Below are 13990 nucleotides of genomic sequence, written 5' to 3'. Positions count from 1 at the left end.
CATGTACACTGTTCAGACACAGGCCGCTACACTTAATAGACTACAGTGTAGTGTAAATATAACTTTGATATCACTGGGAATCCAAAAAAATTTGTGACTCTTACAGTATTTTTTCTTGTGGTGGTCTGTTTCATACTGCTTATTCGCTATTTTGACAGATAGCACCGTTAATGAGGGAAGGGCAGAGACTATCTTTTTTTACATTCTGTTTCTTCAAAAAAGTATTAGAGGTGGTTTTCAAGTATAAAGTTTTAAAAATACAGTATATATCCATCTTGGTTGTACTGCCATGTGAATTTTTTTCTTTTAATTCCAGAGAGAATTTATCCAGTTCTGTAAAACTTTGTATAGTATGTTCCACGAAGATCCAGAAGAAAATAATTTGTATCAAGCCATCGCCACAGTCACCACCCTGCTGTTGCAAATTGGGGAAGTAGGGCAGCGGGGCAGCAGCTCTGGAAGCTGCTCACAGGACGGTGGGGAGGAACTGCAGGCCTCAGTGTCTCCTGACCAGGACTCTGTTTTTGCTGACAGTGAGAAGTTGCCCCAGGACTCCCAGGCATTTCCTGAGGCAGCAGCAGAAGGGGACTGGACTGTCTCCCTTGAACATATTTTAGCATCACTTCTGACTGAACAGTCATTAGTAAATTTCTTTGAAAAGCCACTAGACATTAAATCCAAACTTGAAAATGCCAAGATCAATCAGTACAGTCTCAAAACTTTTGAAGTGAGCCGCCAATCACAGCCTGAATTCAAGCGGAACAGCCCGTAGCAAGCTGTGGAGCGCACTCGAGTTGGCTATACACCAAAAGCACTGGCTGTGGCAGGTTGTTTCTTGGGTTGTCAGCCCACAAGTCCAGGTTTCAACTGAAGTACACTTTACAAACTGGGCATCTGGACAGAGCAGTTGCCAGTCAGAATTGTAGCCATGGAAACAGGTGCAACCTTCAGCATTTCTATTCTCAGAAAATTATAAAGGACAAATTGCCAGTGCTGTAGGGTAGCCAATTTCACTTTCGTTAGATTTGCAGTTGCAATGCTCATTTTGTTCCTCAGATTTGTGCTAAGGCAACCAAGAAACAAGAAATGCCCCACGCTCTCACTTTTCACATGGAATGTTAATGGTTTTGAAGAGCCATGTTCACTTTCAAGATCTAAGAGCCACTATTTGTGCAATTGTATTTGGCTTCTTCTTGCACTAGTTTTGTTTCAATGCTGGTAATTGAAACCATTTGATCTGTTTGGTTCTATTCACTTTGTATGCCCTTCCAAAAACGTGTACAAACCATGCTTTCAATGTTGGCCTCCAGTTTTTTAATAAGAAACTTTTATACGGACTTGTTCCTTTTCCTTCACATTTTGTTTCTACATCTTCTAAAGGTCTGTGCTGTACCACTGATTGAATAACGAGGCTCCTCTGGCAGTCCTGTGTTCTCAGCAAAGGGGGCAAAACATTGTAGGTGGTTACCAACAGGGCTTCAAAAAGGGAATCTCCTTACTGGCAGCATTTCATAAACAATCCCCAAGACATCTTGTTTTAGGGCTGAATTTAACAGTAAATTGTTACTATAATCTTATATTTTGCCCCTGAGCCTTATTATGGCACCAGGTAAAATGGGATAAAAAAACACCTCACAGGTCTATTTCTATTACAAATAAATGAGCTAAATTAAGAACTGCCAAGCACTGCACATGGAAGTTCAACATGATATTGTGCTACCTCATCAAATTCTAAACCTTGACAGGTACACCTAACACAGACCCAGGGAGAAGCCTAAAGATGAAGATGGTACTGGTGACATCATTTCAGAGTTGCTTGTTAAAATGTGAAGTATGTTATCTTAATGAAACAGGCAAGTAAAAACCAGTAACAATCTCCCAACTACCCAGGCAGTGGCTCTCACACCAGGCTACACTTCAAAAACCACCTCTGAAAGCCTGATGCTTAGACCCTATCCTAATACACTCCAGGAGGCAGGAGGGGCAAAGACATCTCTCCACGATCCCAACACTGGGAACCCCTTCAGGATACCCACATACATTAGCATTCTGTGTGGCATTTGGAAAAGGAAAACCAAAACACATGAAGGCAGTTATAATTTTATTTCATAATCAGCTGTTAGTTTTCATCCACATTGACTGTCTGTAGGTCTGCAAAAGAAGTAACAGCCAGTCAATTTTCACAGTCACACCCTATTACTCCTAAAAACTCAAATCCTTTTCACAAAGGTTTGGGAAAATTCCACTTTCCAAATGACTTTTTAACAATCTAGTTATGATCTGTTTTTTCCATGTGTTTAAATGAACCATCCTTTTGTATGTTTCCATGACATTAGAAAATTTATACTATGCGTATAACTTAAATCCCTATTGGAAGCTTGCCATATATATGTAAGAACTATTTGTTCAACAGTTGAATTCAGGTTATAACAGGGCTAAGGATTTTTTTCTAATCTAATTTAAACCACTTTATGTGATTGAATAAAACTTACTTTTGAAAGTGGTGACAGGTACATAGGTGACCAACGTATAGAGCTTGTTTGGGGAATCTTCATCCTCGTTACGTTTTCTGGACAACCTCACACGGATACGATATGGGACGTTCCTAAGTGAAAATACAAATGTGTCGATGCCTTCTTCAAGAAAATAGCCACTGGCTGCATTCACACTTTTCACATCTGTAACATCAACATGCTCCTCAAACTTTGTCCTTCACTGTCATCTGATGACCCAGCAGCTACTATATTTGTCTATTCCTGGAAAATAAAATACACCCCACAGGTGGACAGCAAATGCTGTCCTCTTGGGATGCACATCTGACTTCCATTCAACCAGTCACACCTATGCAGAAATGTGGGACCCAAGGGGTAGGTCTTTTGCCTCAACCACCAACAAAGAAATCTGGTTACAGGAAATCTTAATTTTTCTATGCTAAATTTAAATGTGGAGAAACATCATTAAGGATTCTGCAGGCTACGATGAGCCCATTAAATATTAAACTTTCACCATATCATATCCACACAATTCTCTTTATCAGCAGAATCACAGCAGACTGCACTTTGCTTTATCAATCCAAGGATACCGGATTCTTGGAAGTCACCGAAGGTTCCTTTAACTGGGTACTGACTGCTCTGCCCGACTTCTAAATGCTGCCCGCCAGCGCTGAGTCTCAGGGCTTCGTCATCCCACCTGACCCCAAAGGCGGACAAGTCAGTACCCAGCCTTCTCCTAAACCCGAGGCCCGCCCAGTCATCTAGTCCGTGCCACCACCATTCCTTTACTGGCCCCCCACCCATGTTCCGGCATCTCACAGCATCTTCCACAGCATAAACCACCCTCCAGCCGAGTACATTTTACAAACTGCATATCTGGATACAGCAACCAACAGCTAGAACTGTGGTCAGGGAAAATGATCAGCAGTTACGGTTTCTCAAAGGCACTATTCACACATTGGGCTCAGTGATTGATTCTTTGTGGGGGTGGGGTATCCTGTACATCGTAGAATGCCAGTAGCATCCTTAGCCCCTATCTACTGGATGCCAGAGCAACAACCAAAAAATATCTGATGTGTTGGGTGGTGGCATAAAACTTCCCCCTACCCCATTGGGAACCACTGCTTTAATGGCTTCCTGTTATGCTTAGAGATCCAATTTGGACTCAGGGAAGTCTAAATTCTTCATCTTCTTTGGGCTTCCAAAATTCCAACCTCATTGCTTAACTCTCCATCCTCATTCACTGTACATACCACTGCTTCTGCTCCAGGTTTACCCATTTCTGTCCCAGGAGCACACCAAGTTTACTCTATTTGTGCAGCACTCATCCCCTGGATTCTTTACCATTTTGTCTCAGTTCAAATGTCCCATCACCATCAAAGGGCATCCCTGTGGATTGGCACCCTGCCACGTTACTTTTCTCTGTACTTTGCTAAAGTAGTGAACTTAGGTGGACTGTGCAAAGAATGAGTTGGTTAAACTGGTACAAGTTCATTTGTACATGTTCATCTTATAACAGAATTTTCTGACCTTATCCCCTTAGCCCAAACAGCCTTGTTGAGCCTTGTGTCAATGCGCACATCTGGCGTTCCCATCTCCTTCATGGCAAATTTCCGGATCTCTTTGAGTGCCCGAGGGGCACGTTTCTTGAAACCCCTAAGATACAAACATAAACTCATTAAATGAGAATAAAATCAAATGAGACATGTGAGATGTTATGTCCTGTTTTCACAAAACAAATCTAAACTACACCTTCAACTAAGGAAAAATCTTTTCCCCTTCTAGTGTGTAATACTCAGCAACCAGCATTAATACATTTGTAATGGTGCAGGATAAGGGCCCTGTATTGCCTATGATCTTTGTAAGATGCTGATACAGACACCAGTCAGTCCTTTCCTGACAAAACTAACAAAACCAACACCCCCAAGCCTTAGTGTCACCACCTAAGGAAAATATAATAAAGAGAATGAATGATGTTAGAACACATACTATGTGATGCTATTTTGTATACTATGATTGGACTGTGTGTGTGAAGACTTTTTAATAAAAAACATACATACATACAAAGAACACAAACATAAGATGTAGCATGTTTGTGAAACACACCATTCAAATGCTATTAATTTACAAGTTCATTATTAAACTGTCATTTGACATTTGTTCTCAAACCAATATACAAAACAAGAGCTTCTGCTTACCTGCACAACCAGGAACCTGTTTGAACGCTAAGTCTTGTTCAGCATTTCCCTCATGAATGAGTGGCAAAAACCACTCAGAGACTATTCCTAAAGAGCAGGGCACTGAAATGTGCCTACAGACCCCCTTCAAGAAGTGTGATGGGGATATTAATCCCATGGAGCTCCTGGTATATGCTGGGAATTGCTCCAGCTTTAATATGCATTCATTAACTCACGTATGTTTACAACTCTTCGTTCAGATGAGAGTACATAGATTCACTGAAATTTCATATTTTCAGTTTAAGAAAGGCGAAAAAGAACAACTTTACTACACAGGCTGAAATAGTCATACACTTGGATAAGTGAAGTCCATTCGAGGTGGGACAGAGACCACACAGCCCCACCACCAAATCTGTAGACTTCATTAAGGCAGAGGCCAGATGACCCCAAAAGCACAGCGCAGGGCACAGAGTAGGTGCTTAACGCTTTCATTAGATGATGTGAACTTTATGAGACTTACAATAAGAAGCAACACATGGAAGACGTCAGCGATTTTTATTCTGTCTCAAACCCTTCAGTAACTTCCTCTTTCCCTCAGAGCCTTTGCGTGGCCAGAGACCTGGTGCCCATCCACCTCACCATGACCACCTCTAACTGCTCCAACCACACCCTGTTAATTTCTCGAACACACCAATCAAGCTCACATCATTCAGTGAACAGATAAAATCCCCTGTTCTTCCTGTAGCTTATTTACTTAAGATACCAAGTATATCAGATGGTATCAAGTACTCTATAGGAAAATAAGCCAGGGAAAAGAGGGAGTTAAGGGGAACACTAAATTTAAACAAGATGGTCAAGGAAGATTCAGGAAGGTGATATTGGACTTAAGATGTGAAGGAGATGTGAGCAACCATTCTGATCTGTGAGAAAGCATTCATAAAGAGAAAAAAGTAAAAATAAAACAAAAGTTAGCCTGTGATAAATGATGCCCTACATTTCCTCTTTGAATTTCCACTTCAATTTCCTCTTTATTTTTTGGAATCTGAAATCCCTACCAAGGCAGCTGACCCACATAGGCAACTGAAGCCCCTAGTTTAACCTCTGACTTGATATCAAATAAAGCCCACAGGTGCTAATTCTGCCTGTTAAAATAGATAAACCCTAGCCTAATCAATAGGAATTAAACAAACTTCCTTTAAAAAATCTATTGAAATTGCTTAAAGATAAATACTTTCATATAAATTAATACTCCTATGGTCCCAGAAATTAAGAAAACTGAGATTCTAGTACCTCCAATGTAAAGAGTATTCACAGAATTAAAACAGAAATGTTTTAAGTTTAAGCACACAGAACCTAGGTAAGCCTTTGGTAAATAGGACTAGTTTAATACTGGTAGGTAAAAATAGCTATTTCTTCTGAATTACCAATGTTACATATAACACAAGCATACAATTTTATTCTCTTTGGGTATGTTCTTCTTAGATTTATACAGGCTTCCTGATCAAACACGCTAGCATATATCTACTAAATTTCTAAAATGAAAAATATAAATTTATGTCGAGGCAAATTGAATTTTTCTGACAAGTTTTATTATAAATTATTAAGTAGTCGTGTTTTGTAGGATGTCGGCTTGAAGACGATTCCCAAGATCTTTAGTGACTTGAGTCGCAATGGTTCTGTACTAAAGTAATTTGACTGGGAGTTGCAGAATGAGAAACAGGAAAATATAAGACAAAACCTAAATGGATCTAAACGTTATAGAAGGTTTGTGGAAATGAATGTTATTTGCCATGGTCAGTGCTGATTAACACTTGGTGGGCTTAGTCATAAGATTTTTAAAAGAGCTTTCATATCAGTATATTCATGCAAAACTAGAATTCAGTTCTGTTAAAATGATGAAATTTTCTTGGGTTATCAGTCTGCTTAATGAGATGCTATAAAAGATTTTTCTTAATCACCTGAATAATCTGCCTAGAAGGCAAAATTTATTATGTCATAATCAGAATAACATCCTCATTGACAATTTATATTGACCTTATCCTGTTTTTTTAGAACAAGACTTCTCACTTTTAAAAGAACTAAGCTTTCGTTTCCTTTTGTTTTCAATTATGTAACTTCCTATATATACTTTAAAAAATCTTTTATTGTCACTTTGATTAAATAGGCAACCAATTATTGTTTATCAGTAATCTGTAATTCTGTTAAGAGTTCAAATCTATGGACAATTTTTGACATTTTGCCTTCTCAAAATCAAATGAAAGAAGGTATCTTTTTGATTTCAAACTTTTTGGCACTTTACAGAAGGCTCCTGGAAAATCAAACGATTTCTTTCATCTATAAAGAGAGAGGTGCTAGAAATAGGTTTATTTGATGTTATAAACTTCATGGGAAGTGATGTCAAAGTAAAAGGGATTTTCTAATCTTCTACTGGTTAAATTGGTATGGGTAAAACGTTACTCATACAAATATTTAGAGATTACACAAAATTCTTAAGAGATTTGATAGTGTTCTCACTGTTCATATATTCTGATACTATCTGCATATTAGGCGACAATATTAGGCTATAAATTTAGCTATTCTTAAAAACAAAAAACTACACATCACAAAAATTTCCCTTGTCAGTTACACTGCATTACCCTGATGCTTCTCTGAAGGTGCTTGCCACCTGTGGCTAAGCCTCAAGTCAAAGTTTCACCTTCAGTAATTAAAAAAAAAAAAGCTAGGGAGGGGGGATGACTTTAAACAAGAAAGGTGAGTATATAAATTATGTTCTACCAGTCAATTAACATATCCCTGGTAAAACAGGGTAAAATTCTTCAACTGATAAGGCACTCTGGAAATCTTTAAATGGACTTTATACAGCTATCCCCTTCTATGAGACATGACCATTGTCCCTGTATGTGCATTTTCTGGATGGATAAAGGCTTTCCCTTGTCACTGCCCTCACAGTAGCTAAAAAAGTATCAGACTTCATTTTCGTTATTTGGGGCAATTCCTGCTATTCTCTCCAGAAACAGAGGCTCCTAATCTATTGGAATGTAGTCAAGGAAATTTGCAAGGTCTTACCCATAGCCAAAAGCTTCGCTGTCTCTACCAACCTCACGTATCAGGAGAGGTAAAGAAGATTATCTGCATCTCCTTCTCTCCCTTGGCTGAGGGTTTGTCCCTAAGATCTAACTCATTAGAAAAACACAGGTGAACCCCCTATGAAATCATAATGGATTTCATAAAAAATTCATAAAGACCCATGAAGCTCATTACTTCAACTTTACTTATTCCAATGTAGTACAATGTGAAATCGCTAATTACTGTGAGGGACTAATATACCATTCACAGATCTAGGTTGCCTTTCCCAAGATTCCACTACAACAGACTTGATATACTGTAACAGACACCAATGAAAGACTGCTTCAGAACCTAGTTGGAAGGACCTTCTCAAGTGGTCTTACTTTACTAGGGCAGTAAAACCAGGGAAATGACCCCTGGGCCCACCTGTCACAACTAAAACATGGTCCAAGCCCTTGAGGTTATGCCCATTTGGGATCTCAAGCTAAAACCCATGTGAGGATTCCCCAAGCAGAGGGCATCTGCTGTAGACAGCTTCTGCCCAAGACAAGACGCTGGAACAAGTAGATGATATGCAAGATCATGGCTCAATACACACCTGAATTTTCTTATTCTGTCTCTTCCTTTTCTCCAGTTCTCTAAACATTCTCTTATTCATCTTATACCTCTTTCCAATCTCCAGTAATACCCTATCATCATGATTTTCTTTTATCTCCTCTTTACCATATTTCTCCTCTATGCACTTCTTACCTCGAACACAATTCCCTTGTCCTTCTGGCACTCCAAGGTTCTAATGACATAAAAACTTATTCAAGGCAAAATTTATGGGCTGAAAGGTCAGACAGAGGAAATGGTTGGTTAGAAACAGGACTAAGATATCTAATAGCAATGATGATTATGGTTATGAGTCTACTTTTAGAATTTACACCCAATTTGCTCAACATGCCAATATTCCATTCCTTAAAGACAATAATCTTATTAAGCTCTTTAAACTTTTTAAGTTTATTTCGTATGTGAACACAAGACATGCAAAGTACTACCCAGAAACTGGGTTAATTCCTGTTATATAGCCTATTCCGGTCCCCTAAATGGCTATTTATGATAAGCTTCCAAAAACTGAAGTTAGAAACATGAGGGTTCTTATGAGTTCTTCCCATATTATAGAAACTCATTGAGAGAAAACTGCCAAACTAGAGACCAGTCTAAATGGATCATGAAAAACCCAAATAGCCCACGCTATTCTCCTGGGGTGGTTGGTCTGTTGGTATTGTTTGCCTTGCCCCTGGGGCAGGTATCTCCTGTGATGGCTGACAGGCTCGAAGATTACAGATGGTATCAGAAAAGCCAGCTTTAGAGTGAGGGAAATCTACCTCCCAGCTCAGGAAGGCCATCAGTTCACTAGCTGAGGAAATACTGGAACTCTGCGAAGTGACTACAAAATTGATTAGACTATATTCTGGCTTCCCAAGGAGGTGGTGTGTGCAATGGTGTGGACCCAGTCCCACGTATCTATAAATGACAGTCAGGAGAAAGTTTACCAAGAGGCAGTGGCAGCAAAAATTCATGCTAGAGAAGCAGCCAAATCAACTTACACACCTCCCAAATCTGACTTGTCTGTCGTTTGTTATTCTCCCTATTCTTAAATGCTGTTATGTAGCCACCAACTCCACAACAGATACAACTGAGATACAAAACCAGCATGAATGGGACAAGAAAAATAGCTTACTTCAGCTAACCCATAAAATTGGTAGTCAAACATCAGACTTAGTGGCAAATGAGAGACTAATAGCATCTCTGATCAAGTCCTCAAGACCAAAGTGGGGAAACCGATGCCAGAGAGAAAACCCTAGAACCCCTCAAAGCCAAAAAAATCCCATGCACAACTTCCTCATCGGAACTTTCTCTTTATCTTTTGAAATCCCCACAGAAGGAGCTGACGAAGATAGCCAATCAAGCACCTAGTTCATTAATTTAACTAAATAGAAAACTCACCTGCCCTAAACCCAGTCAATCAACAGGAGTCAAGCTAACTTCCTTTTTATACTTATAAAAACTGCCATCCCTAGAACCCCAAAGCTACTTCCATTCTGGCTTCCTTTGAGACAGCAAAACTTTGGTGTCTTGAATAAAATGCTGTAGTTTCCTAACATGGCTCAGATTTGTCTTTCACACCTGAAACAGAAGCATCCCCAGTGTAAGAAAATAACAGGCCCTACAAAAACTCTGGCTTCTAATTGAACAAGATGGGAAGCCAATGCAGGGTTTAAGAATAGCCCACGTATCTGAGGGTAGAAGAGAAAACAGGTGCAGGAAGCAGCTAGTCTAGCTACCCAGGTGAGAGAAACGGTCAGCTTCTGGATGTATTCCAAAAGTACAGCCAACAGGATTTGCTCAGCTGTCACCGAATGAATTAGGGAAGAACACAAGAGAAAAAAGTTGGGGGTGGAGGCGGACACCGGGAGTTTGGTTTTAGCCGTGCAAAGTCTGAGACGCCTACCAAACACCCAGTGATGGTGAAGAGGCAGAATCTAGACACACGATTCTAGAAGTCACGGGGGCAGAGAAGATATTTGAAACAAACGCCAAAGCTATTATCAAGCATAGAAAAGGACTGAGTCTTGGGACGGGATCTGTCTCTGGTGTGTGGCATTCCGGCAGCTAGCAAACCAGAACACCGGAACATTAGAAGATGAGATGTGGGAGGAATAAACAAAATAGACCTACACGGTGACCAGTGAAGTAGGAAGAAAAACACAGAACTGTGGAGCCTTTGGCTATCAAGCAAAGCACTGATGGTATGGAAGAAGGAATGATGAATTGTCGGCTGTTGCTGATCAAGTGAGGCATGAGAAATGGCCAGAGGATTTATCGTGGTGGTCCTCTCACAGGACTTTTGCAAGGCCCAAAATGTGTGAAAACCCACCAGAGAGGAGTGACACACATCGACCCTTTTCAAATGTCCCATTGTTTCAGTGGCTTTCACAGCCTCCATCCTGGGCTTTACTTTCCACCTGGCACTTTTCATCACCTTATAGGTGAATACCTGCCTACCTTCTAAGTAAGGCAGAAAGGGAGGGTGTTTGGTTCACTGCCATATCTGGGCAGTATTTTATATGCCGATATGAATTATGTATGCTCCAAATAAAAAGATGAGGAAAGAGATTATTCACAAGCAACACTAATGCACAAAGTTGTCACTGGATTTTAGAGCCAGAAGCCCCAACAGAGGCCCCCGTAAAAAAAATGCCCATTAAGCCCCTTGACCCACAAAGGGCCAACACTTGGTTGTGAACACAGTGCTGCAACGGCAGGCCCCATCAAGTGCAGGAAATTCTGCTCCACGGATTGGTGCCTGAATGGAATATTTCATTGCATAACGTCTTCCTATTAAAACCACCCCAAATAACAACACTCGGCAAGAGATTTGGTCTCCATCATCAGCAATAAACACCATGCACAGAAAAAGGGAAAAACTTACTAAGCTGATGAACTGAAAACTAACTCCACGTAAAAATGAGAAGTAAAACGATTACATTTAAAACCATTCCCCGAGAGGGTCACACGGGTGGTTCAATGGTCGAACGCTCACCTTTCATGCTGGAGACCCGGGTTCGATTCCCGGACCATGCACCATCACCCACCCACCCCGCCCCCAAAACCATTCCCTATATTCCCGTACAACACCCACACATCCTTACCACAAACACTGCCCTCTAACTCAATACATTCTCAAGGATACTCTTTTCAGCACTCACTTCTGCATCACAAATTCAACCACTATGAGTACACACCTATGTGGGTCAAGTAAAAGTAATCCCGTTTAGGGTTTCACATTCTCGGCCGGACGCAGCTTTTCTAAATCAGCCGGTCAACTTAAACAGTCTAGAAACACTTTTAAAAGTTTGCTTGGCCTCATATGCACATGCTTTACTCCGCTTAGGTTTAATTCAAATGCAAAGCACGGATGTCCACATTTTATCATCACCAAGGTTTTCAAAACTGGCTTTGAAACGTTACATACCGATCTCAAGTTTCCAGGCAATAACTTCAGAGCAGTACACTTTAAACCTTATAAACCTTAAACAGGGTCTTAGAAATCCAAGGCCAGCGAGACACGAGGCCGACCGCAGGGATACTCACACTCCATGGATGCGCTTGTGAATGTTGATGGTGTACTCCCTGGTCACCACCTCGTTGATGGCAGAACGGCCCTTCTTCTTCTCGCCACCCTTCTTTGCGGGAGCCATCTAAAACCCAAGGAACAACGAGGCTCAGAGGGGGACAAGCCAAGCGCCCGACCCGGCAGCTCCCGCGGGGAGCTCGGGGGCGGAGGGTCCGACCAGGCGTCTGCGGACCCGAGTCTAGTCAAAGCCAACCCCACCACCCCGCGGCCCGAGCTGGGCGCCCTCAGTATCCCGCCCCAGAAACCCCTGCGGCCCCGGATACCCTAAACCCAGACACCCCGCCAGGCTCCAGGAACCCTGAAGCGGAGCGCGAACTCCGTCTCCCCAGAACATTGAGCCCCGGGGCCGTTCAGGAAAGATCCCGCTGCTCCGACCAACATAATCCCGAAGGAGGATGAGGCCGGATCCCTAAAGCGCGGGCCTGACACCCATACTCACTCTGCCAAGACCAGGTCTGAAAGGAAGAGCGCAAAGGATTGTGGGAGAAGGAAAGCGCCGGTCGCGCGTACAACTTCCGGGTCGCCTGGAGGCGGGGAAGGGGGTGTGGTTTCGGAAGGGAGAGGCGGGGCCGTGATGTCAGCGCCGAGCGCGGGCAGGAAGGGCGGACTTGTGTGTTGGGTGGGGGTTGTCGGCGGCCGCACGCTCTATTCTCGCATGTTCTTGTCTCGCGCGCTTTCCTCCCACCGCCTTTTCTGGCGGGGCGGCTTAGGCTCGGTGCGAAGCCGGCGTCTGGGTTTAGCGAGCCGCGCAGGGGATGGCCGGCCCGGGCGCGGAAGGGACCCGAAGCGAGGGTCGATTGGGGAATCTCGCCCCACGCCCGCCGCGGGACAGGAGCAGGCCCAGGAAGCGAGGGCGTTGCCCCGTCGTTCATTCCGTCAGGCGCTGTGGGGTCCCGGGAGGGACCAAGGCCGGCCCTCGCCCTGTAGGCGGCGCTGGCGAGCCGGGCGACGGAGGGCTGGAAGTCGCCGCTGTCCCGGGAGGGCCTTGCTGGGCCGCCGGTGTTGGGGTGGGTCGGGCCGCAGGAGGGGGTGGAAGTTCTCAGACGGGACTGACTCACCGTGGAGGCTCAAGAGCTTCAGTGGGTGGGCTGTGGCACCACCGAAGAAGATGCCGATGTCGTGAGAGGCAGAAGGTTTTAAAGGAAGTTGAGTCAAACTTAAAATTCAGGACATTTTATGTCACCTCATGTGTGAGACTAAAGCAATTTTGATGAGAGCATTTCCTAATATAACTCATGTAGATAGTTTGATTGAATGTCGTAAGAACTTGGAATCTCGGGTAGCACATGAGATTTTGTTGGTTTGTCCAGAGTGATGCCCCGATGAATCACAGAGTGATTTGATCAGTGACTGGAAAAGTATCTGCAAGCCCCCTTCGGGGAATGGTGAGAGTGGGGAGAAATTCAATTTCCCCAAGTTGAATGCTTAATCTTCTCACAAGCAGTGTGGACAACCAAAGCTATAGGCTGAGCCCCCAGTCTTGGGGTTTGTTCATATGAAAAGTCTACTTAAAATTAACCCTAAGAGTCACCCCCAAGAGAGCCTCTTTTGTTGCTCAGATGTGGCCTCTCTCCAGCCAACACAATGAGCAGTCTCACCACCCTCCCCCTCTGTGCATGGGACATGACTCCCAGGGGTGTGGACCTTCCTGGCAACGTGGGACACAGATCCTGGAATGAGCTGAGACTCAGCATCAAGGGACTGAGAAAAATCCTAGAATGAGCTGAGAATTAACATCAAGGGATTGAGAGAAACTTCTGGACCAAAAGGGGGAAGAGTGAAATGAGACTAAGTGTCAATGGCCGAGAGATTCCAAACAATCCAGAGGTTATCCTGGAGGTTATTCTTACCATTAAGTAGGTATCACCTTGTTGTCAAGATGTAGTGGAGAGGCTGGAGGGAACTGCCTGAAAATGTAGTGCTGTGTTCCAGTAGCCATGTTTCTTGATGACTGAACAATGATATAGCTTTCACAGTGAGACTCTGTGAATGTGAAAACCTTATGTCTCATGCTCCTTTTAGCTACTATATCAACAGAAGAGTAGAACATATGTATAAAAATAAATAATAGG

The 13990-nt window shown here is 42.7% G+C and overlaps 2 protein-coding genes across 11 annotated transcripts in view; one reads left to right on the top strand and one right to left on the bottom strand.

Annotated features, from left to right (window-relative positions):
- TBC1D8 (TBC1 domain family member 8) overlaps positions 1–4478 on the top strand; it is a 132845-nt gene extending 128367 nt beyond the window's left edge. For 7 of the 8 annotated variants that reach the window (XM_077133900.1, XM_077133901.1, XM_077133898.1 and 4 more), the window contains one exon: positions 317–4478. In XM_077133900.1, coding sequence (XP_076990015.1) covers positions 317–772 — 456 coding nt within the window. In that variant the 3' untranslated portion in view covers positions 773–4478. The remainder of the gene's footprint in view (positions 1–316) is intronic. The other variant, XM_077133903.1, reaches the window with a different exon arrangement.
- On the bottom strand, positions 839–12470 carry RPL31 (ribosomal protein L31). Of its 3 annotated transcripts, none has more exons than XM_077133904.1 (5): positions 12358–12470; positions 11876–11982; positions 4023–4148; positions 2493–2605; positions 839–1426 (listed from the first exon to the last, which is right to left on the bottom strand). In XM_077133904.1, exons 2-5 carry the CDS (start codon positions 11980–11982, stop codon positions 1353–1355), a joined length of 420 nt encoding a protein of 139 aa, XP_076990019.1. In that variant the 5' UTR covers positions 12358–12470; the 3' UTR covers positions 839–1352. The 3 variants fall into 3 exon arrangements, with proteins under 3 accessions (XP_076990019.1, XP_076990020.1, XP_076990021.1); XM_077133905.1 differs by lacking the exon at positions 12358–12470 and adding an exon at positions 12182–12200; XM_077133906.1 differs by lacking the exon at positions 839–1426 and adding an exon at positions 2085–2151 and having other exon boundaries at positions 12358–12469.
- Between the last annotated feature and the right edge of the window lie 1520 nt (positions 12471–13990).

This window comes from Tamandua tetradactyla, chromosome 17, assembly GCF_023851605.1.
Source record: "Tamandua tetradactyla isolate mTamTet1 chromosome 17, mTamTet1.pri, whole genome shotgun sequence".
Taxonomy (NCBI): Eukaryota; Metazoa; Chordata; class Mammalia; order Pilosa; family Myrmecophagidae; genus Tamandua; species Tamandua tetradactyla.
This window is presented reverse-complemented; position numbering and strand designations above follow the sequence as displayed.